The 8836-nt window shown below is 37.8% G+C and overlaps 1 protein-coding gene across 1 annotated transcript; it reads left to right on the top strand.

Annotated features, from left to right (window-relative positions):
- Positions 1 to 494: 494 nt before the first annotated feature.
- LOC131162572 (F-box/kelch-repeat protein At3g23880-like) lies at positions 495 to 1640 on the top strand. Its single transcript, XM_058119188.1, has one exon. The coding sequence runs from the start codon at positions 495 to 497 to the stop codon at positions 1638 to 1640; it is 1146 nt and encodes a 381-aa protein (XP_057975171.1).
- The last annotated feature ends 7196 nt before the right edge of the window (positions 1641 to 8836 follow it).

Here is an 8836-nt window from a genome sequence, read left to right as displayed (position 1 = left end):
AGATGCGAATTAAGGAGAGTAAAATTTACAAAAATTTAAAGTTCTTTAAAATTTTGTATTTAAAATTCAAATGATATATCTATTATATTTTAAATTCAAAATTAGTGTGATAAATCTATTGAATTTTCATCATCGGTTTGGTGTGTTTGACTGAGTCCAAGTTAAAGTTTTGAGTCATAAAATAAAAAATAAAAAAATAAAAATAATAATAAAAATAATAATAAAAAAAATAATAATCAAATATATATTATCACTGAAGATTAGTTAATGCAAATTAACTTTTTATAAAACCATTGAAAGTACAAAAGTGAGTGACTCTTATTTTTAGGAAATCAAATCTTGTGATCAACCCTAATTAACGTTTCCTACTCCATGCAGAACACTACCCTGCTACGCTGCCACGCTCTATATATACATCAACATCCCCAATCCCCAAATTTCAGATTCATTCAATTCATTGTGTACGCTTACTAATCCTCATGCCACCCAACTCGATGAAGCGCTCTCGGGAGTCCGCTAGCGGCCTTCCTTACCTCCCGACGGAAATCGTCGAAGAAATATTGGTGCGTCTCCCGCCGAGGTCCGTCGGGAGATTACGGTGCGTCTGCAAATCATGGGCGGCCCTTACTTCCTCTCCATTTTTCATCAACACCCACGCCAGCCTCTGCTCCTCCAACAACAACAACCACCAGATTCTTTGCACGCTTCCTTTCTGGAACCCCAACCACCGCCACTCAATCTACCTACTACGCCGCGGCGGCGCCGCCCCCCTCCTCCTCAACTTCCCTCCTTCTATTCGCTTCGAGAACTCCCCAGAAAGCCAGCTCCAGATCAGTTCGCACCACGGGTTGGTTTGCCTCTGGACTCACAGTTCCACGTCGCCCATTTACCTTTGGAACCCTTTAACTGGGGAAACCCGCACACTCCCGCCCAGCCGCCTCCGTTCTTCCCAGCGAGTGCGGTACGTCTGGGCGGCCCTCGGTTCCCTCCGGTTGAGCGACGGCACTGAGGATTACAAGGTGGTGAGAGTCGTTCGGTTCAAAAATAAAGTTAGAGAACAAATGGAGATGAAAGCCGAGGTGTACAGTCTGAGGAGGGGCTGTTGGAAAGATGTGGCCATCAATTCAAACACGCCGTTGATGGGCTTGTGTACCAGCGACGTTGCGGTGGCTAACCAGTCGGTGAACTGGGTCGGGATGCAGTATCCGTTTGGGTTCGCGGTGGTATCGTTCGACGTAGCAGCGGAAACGTTTCGATGCATATATTTCTCACAGACTGGCCGACCGTTTGTGCCGAGATTAGGGGTGTGGAAAGGGAGCGTTGTGGTGCTGGTGAAGACGGAGACAGGGGAATGGGAGGTGTGGGCGATGGGGAAGATGCCATGGGAAAAACTGTTTGTGTTTAGGCCGGAGGATCATATGGGGGGATCAGTGATGCCGCTTGGGTTGACGAAGGGTGGGGAGGTATTGTTGTTGCAAAAAGGGTATAGGAGCATAGTGATGATTGCGAAGGAGTGGGGGAAGACGGGAGTGATCAAGGTGGTGGATGAGGAATTTGTGTTGCCAGTGGATGCGGACGACGTGAATATGTTTATGTGCGCCCTTTGTGCTCATACGGAGAGTCTGGTTCCGGTTACTTAGTTGAATATTTGAGCAGACATAAATGTAGGGTAGCTTTTGGGGTTTATTTATTTATTTATTTATTTTTATGAATGATAATGACATTATATTTTTAGGGTTGGGGAGTTATTTCTGTATTTGGTGAGAATTGAGAAGCAAGTATTTCTTCGGAGGATTTTTTAAATAAAATTTTTTATACAGTGATAATTAGAAACTTATATATATATGTCATGCCATTTTTTTAATTGATCAAGATAGATGTAGACACCCAAATTTGTCCATGTGTCTTATATTACAAAAACAAGGGGTAAAAGAAATTTTTTTATTTTCTCAAATTTAAATACAAAAAAAAAAAAATACAGAAGAAAAAGGAAAATTGAAGTGAAGGAGTCTCTGTTCTTCATGTTGGTACCTGCATACACACAATTCAAATTCAATCAGAAAAATCATAATTTAAAACTGATTTAGCTACTTAATATTGATTGAGTAAATTTAAATTTGCTTAATCAAATTTAAGTTAAAAAATTAGTTTTAATTTTTATTGTTGATTTGGATTTGATTAGTTAATTAGATTACTCTTTAAGTCCTATAAATAGGAGCCTCAGACAAGAATCAGGTATACCAACAGATTCATGTAGTGAGAAACACACAGCGAGAGCATTACAGAGATACATAGACACAGAAATTCACATATATTGTGATAGGCATGTAGATAGAAATTTAGATCGTGAGGAAAATTTACTGCCAAAAGCACACAAGCAAATTTCGGTTGAAGAACCCGAAGCCTAGGGAAATTGCTAGGGAAAATAGTTGGATTCAGAGGTTCTGGAGATAAGAATTCAGAACTCAAAATTGCAGAAAATGGGACTTAAAGATTGGAGGAGTTGAAGACCAAATGTATGTGTTAATTTTAATTTTTTTAATTCAATTTGGTATGGAAATATGTTGGGAGAAAGAGTTAGGACTTCGGATCTAACTTGTGGATCCGATCCATTGTGACTGACCCAGTGGCTTGACCCACTTGGCCGGTCTATTAACATTAAGTCACTCAAATTCCCTATTCCCCAAAATGAACCAGAGCACCTCTGTGGGTGATCTTGAATCAAGTTAAGCCTTGATCCTAAAATTTTAGCTACAAGAAAATAAAGAAAGGAAAGAAAGGAGGAACAACTTATCTTCACGAAAACCTTTTTGATATCTCCCCCAATCCCATTTGTACTTTGAACTTGCAAATGGAAAAGAGAATAGATCAGGAGAAGAAAAATGAGGAAAGAGAAAGAAGATTCATGAGAAAATGAAAAAAAATATATATATAACAAGACAAAAGAAAAGAAGAATAGCAGATTTGTGAGAAAATGAAAAAATGAAAGAAATTGGAAAAAGAAGAGGAGGATCAAAGAAGAGGGGAAATCTGAGAAAAGAGAAAAGAGACGAAGAAGAAGAAGAAGAAGAAGAAGAAGAAGAAGAAGAAGAAGAAGAAGAAGAAGAAGAAAGGGGGACAAGCATATTTGGCGGAAATCCGAGAGGGAGAAAGAGTTGAGCGACCGAGAGGGAAAAAGGAGAAGGAGAAAAAGAAGAAGGGGAAGAAGAAGAAGAAGAAAAGGAAGAAGAAGCAGGGGGAAAGAGAGAGAGAGTGTGTGTGTAGGCTGAGAGGAAGAGAAGAGAAGAGAAGAAGAAGAAGAAGAGAAAAAAGAAGAAAAATGATTTTACTTGTTTTTGTGTGGGTGTGTCCTAATGATTTCAAAAAAGGTTAAGGGGTATTTTAGACCTTACCTGTATTAGCTCTTGGGGGGGGGGTGTTTATTTAAGAAGATCCCCTTATTTGATGGTCTTATTAGGCATTCCTAATTGCATTATAATTTTTCATTTTTCTTTTAAATTTATTTATATATCTAATTGTTTATTTTTATTTTATTTATTTTTTTTGTTACTTTAAAGGAGTTAATTAAAAACCATTAAAATTCAATTTAATGCTAATTCATAATTAATTAGGTACTGTTCGTAGAACATGTATGTAAGCGGTGCTGATACCTTCCCCTCGTATAACCAAACTCTCGATCCCAATTCTAGTAAAGTAGACTAAGATTATTGATTCCTTGACCTAGGAATAGTCTAGAGACCAATCAATGAGTAGTAAATAGGTGTTCTAACCGCACCAGGTTAAATAATAGGTTAGTGGTGACTCCATTCAAATTTTAATATGTGTTATCTCTCACCATTTTGGACCCTTCTCTGAGACGCTGCAATAGCTTGGCGACCTCACTGGGGATATAGAGAGTCGAGCCATCAATTAGTCTTGAATTATTCAGAATATGAATTTAATGTTCTTTTGATTATTCCATGATGTTTTGTTTATAAATATGAATTGTTGTGTTTTTTTTTTTTTTTGTGAATACTTTTGCTTGTATATAAGTCTTATATGGTTAATTCTTGTATGTATGGAATGGATGGATAAACATGTGTAGGGTCTAATGATATGTCGAGGTTAAGGGGATAGGCTTTTAAAATTTATGTGAGCACACATTTTCACTAGCCTCCTACTCGGGCTTTAGCTTTTAGGAATAGAAAGGAGCACAGTATTGTTAGCTCTCATGAGACAAGGTCTTTGGGGGCTCGTGAACCACTCTGCTCAGTGTGAACTTTGTCCAAACCCATTAGGTAAGGATAGGAGATATGCTGGGAACCTATTATTGATAAGGAAATAAAGCTTGAACCCCATATATGTTAACTCTTATTGTATAAAATTGAATGCATAGTGGAATAACACAATCATATATCGCAGCAATCAACGGTGAAAATACAGAACAACACAACCACACAAATTATATGAAAGCCATAATAAAAGACACAAAGGATTACGTGGTTCGACAATGTCTATATTCACAAAAGCAATCGACAATATTTCTTACTATCTTGTGTCAAAGGCATGAACAACTATTACAAATACATCACAAATGACATATAAGTAGAGTTTCTAGAGGCTTTCCCTCTAAACCCCAACCAACTTAATGCCCTTATTCAAAATTTGAAAATATGCACTGGGTTTTCGATCACAACCATTGACAGTTTGTGCAATATCATTGACAATTTCAGGCATAAAGCAAAAACTCTCAAACAATGTGCGTCCAAACCGTTGACAATTAGAGGGCTACCGTCAACAATTTTCCATGCTGCTTCTTGATTTCCATCATGTTTTCTCTTTGTGCATGCTTTCCACTCAGCATGTGAACCACATATCACAACAATCTCCACCTTGGGGAACATATACCCGGCTAGCAGCAGGCTTATGGAGGCTGTGGGTGTTGTGGATGATGGCTAGCAGCAGAGGGAGTTCGGTCGATGGAGCAGCAGGAGCTTGCTGGAGTTGCAGAGGGGAGTCTGGTACTGGTCTGTGCAGGTGGCTGCTACGGTGGTACTCGGGCACTTAACGGAGTAGTGACCGTGGAGAGTGGCAGGGAGAAGATGGCTGGAGCGTGAGGAAGAGAATAAGGAGCAGAAGGATTAGCTGAAAGAGAGAAGAGAGAAGAAAGGTTGAAGAGAGAGATACAGAAAGGGAGAGAAGAGAGGGAGCAGAGGGGAGCCCCTGCGGGCTGCTGCCAGAAGGAGGAGAAAGAAAAGATTATAAAGGGCAGGGGGTTTGTTGCCCTATGACCCGGGGAGGAAGGAACCCGACTCGGCCTGCATGGCCAGGTCACATCATTGTTTTCTTTTATATATTTTTTTCATATTTTTTTTTATTATTTTTCTATCTAGGAATGAGGCCCATTTTTACCCTCTTGGAGCCCGTTTCACTCAAAAATTAAAACATAGAAGTTGTAGATAATCTTTTTCTCTTTCTCCAAAAATTTGAATCGTCTTGATCGGAGCTCGAACGGAAAAATTATGCATGATTTATGAACAGGTGCCGGTTTTGGTTTTCGGGAATTTTCCTATGACAAAAAAATTACCAAAAATTCATAAATTATGCAATAAAATTCAAAAATGAAAAATTTGGCATTTTATTAAAATATTGGACAAATTTAGACATTTAATTAAAAATATAAGCCGTAAAGACTGGATTAAAGTGCCCAAATACACAGTTTTGGTGCGTAGTCAACCATCAAACCCCGATATGTGTTTTACATCACATAAGGTTCTCACAACACCATCAAACATCTTAATTTTTACGTTTCCTATTCCAATTATTTTACATGAAACATCATTACCCATTAGAATAGAACTAGAATTAAATGACATGTAGGTGTTGAACCATTCTTTATTTAGTGTAATGTGGTAAGAACACGCCACGTATAGGATCCAAGAGTTTGTGAGGCGATTTGACCCCCGATGAAATTGAAAGGATATCACTATCACAACTTTCTGAATTTCCTTTTTCAACTACATTCGCTGATTTTGAAGTATTTTCTTACTTTTCAGCATTGCCTTTCTTGCATTCTAGACACTCTGATTTTATGTGCCATTTTTTACCGCACTTAAAACACTGAATATCCTTCTTCTTCTTGGACTGCGATTGAGACTTATTTTGATTCCATCCATTCCTGAATTTTCCTCTCCATGTTCATGGTTACTGATCAGCTAATGTTATTAACTTCCAAGCGCAAAAGTTGTCAAAGTAATACAAAGATAAGACCAGGATCGTATTCCATAGGGACCAATGATTATCAAAGTATTTGTGAAGGTTTATTGTAAATATGATGATATAAATTGCTATGTAAATTCTTTTTGGACTTTTATGTTTATGAAAACAGTAAACAAAATGGGAAGTATGGTTGAGCTTGGAGGGTCTTGGGTTGTGATGATGTTTTGAAGAGTAAGCTAAATCATGAACTACTTGTTTACTAAAAAATTAAATGATTCCAAAAAGTGCTAAAATGAGATTGAAATTTTATCAAGATTCAAAAATATAAGTCCAACACCACAACCAAAATAAAAAAAAAAAATTTATTGAACAAATTATTATACACTTGAGCTACGGGTCCAACATCCATTGCTTCCACCATATACTATTTTTCTGGGCACTACTCCTCTTTTTTTTAATTCAATCAATGCATTAATAAGATGAAATGTGCAAATCTAAGCTCAAGTAAACTTTCTGAGTCCTATCGAAATAAAATAAATACCCTCACTGAACATTAACCAATATTTCTGTAATATTTAGCTGATGAAAAATCCTTGATTAACTCAAGGTTCTACTGTGCCTAGTGTCAACAATAAAACAAGAAATAAGAGTAAGAGATTTATCAACTATCATCTTCAATTTTTGATTTCAGCCAAATAAAAGCATGAAATCAACATCACAGAAATTCTATTAAGTTATGGAAAGCAATAGAAATTGAATCGCAACCCAAGCTGTAAAACTTAGCTAAACGTGTTTGAAATCTGAATTTTATGGAAAAAATTAAATAAAAAATAAACCATTCAAAATATTAAAATAAATGACAATAACAAATAAATGGATAAAGGGAGAGAGTAGGAGAAGAAAAAGTGTGAAAAAAATTCCAAGCTCGGCCAAATTTGGTGCTACGCATGACCTCCCCTTTGGTGTTGGCCTCCATTTTCCTTTTTATATCTCCCGACATAAGTAGACCTAATCCCTTATTATTGCTGCGCTATTTTTCTATAGGCCGAATGGCCCATTAATCTCCTATTAAAATCTATCACATTCTCTTTTTATTATTGCCCTAGCCATATGCATGCTTTTTCTTTTGGGACAACCTTTGCATTTCCCACGCAAATCTTCACACATGGTTGCCCTTCCAATTTTCTGCATGCATGTCTAGTAGGTTTGCCAAGGTTTCGGTTCTTAACTACCAAAAATAATATTTATACTACCTAACAATCCCAAGTTCAGTATAAAGTGGGGAAGTCAGGTGTTGTTCCACAGGGACTTAAAGTGCAGTTATTTAACCACTTCCAAATCATTTTATTATAGCCTTATGTAAAAAGAGATGAAAAGGTGGGATTTTTTTGGTGTAAAGGTGGCGTTTTTTTAGTAGTCCTAATGAAAGCATGTAAAATCTAAGTTATTAACCCTACTCCTACAAAGCGGTACTTAGGCATTTATCAGACTCAAGACGCCATGCCTCTGACTATGCTCAACCATCTATACGCAAAAGTACTAACCCGAGAATATCAAGCCAAGCGGGAGAGGGTCATTCGAGGGCACATGGTAGTAATGGTGCACCAACCGTCTGGAGCACGAGCGGGAACCAGATTATACCCTGTCTCAACGATCACACGAGCACCTCCGCAATTTTCGTAGCCAACGAGTTCTATCTAGTTGAGACTGTAGTAGTACTCATCCTATCATGAAAGACTTCATCATAATTAAAGCAGTATATCAAAGTATGTAAATCGAAAGCATGTAAATGAAAACAAGAAAAATGGTTTCTTATTGCAAATGGATTTGTCTGTCACTAATGATCATAAATACAAAAGAGAACCACAACAGGAATGTAAATGAAAGTAAATCTATCCTAGGGTTGCTTCTTAATGGCGTTTTAGGTCTGTCACTAACCCATAATTAGCCAAAAAAGAACCCAGAGCTCATGTTCATAGAGAATATTTATAGGTTATAGGGTTTAAAAGATTTGATTTTTCAGTTTAGGATAGTTTGCTGTAAAACTCGCGTAGAAGATCATCATTGTCAACCAAGTCGGTCCCATGCTTCCCTTGATCATGCCTTGGTCGAGACTCGTGGAAAATCATGGATTTGAATCTTTAGCATCTTCGACTAAGTCGCTCCATAGGGTCTTGCTAGTTGAGTTGATGTTTGAGACATGTAGGATCTCGAACTTCAAGAAATCGTAGGAGCTCGACATAGTCGCTCCTCATGATCTCTTGGTCGAACACTTCGTTAATACTCTAGGTAGTTCTGCCTTCAGTATGGTTCAGTGTCTCGACATGGTAGCCCTTGAGAATCACTTGGTCATAGACCTGGTTGATCCTTGCGGAAATTCTTCTTTAGTATGAACCTTGGAATTTGCGGATGATGACTTGGTCACCCCTTGTGTTGCTAGTCGCACCACTTGGTCAAACATAGTTTTCTTTTCCTATGGTGATCCAAGGCTTTAGTAGCTTGGCTAAACATTTGACTTGAGCTTTGTGGACTCCAAATTCTCCTTTAGCTTCTATTATGCCTAACTCCTTGGTTTTAACCTGTTTTTCCTGAAAAAACCAATAAACCTTGCATAGGTATGAACAATGATAACAATGGG

The sequence above is a fragment of the Malania oleifera genome, chromosome 8 (assembly GCF_029873635.1).
Source record: "Malania oleifera isolate guangnan ecotype guangnan chromosome 8, ASM2987363v1, whole genome shotgun sequence".
Lineage (NCBI taxonomy): Eukaryota > Viridiplantae > Streptophyta > Magnoliopsida > Santalales > Ximeniaceae > Malania > Malania oleifera.
Note: the sequence above shows the minus strand (reverse complement) of the source record. Positions and strands in the feature narration are given on the sequence as shown.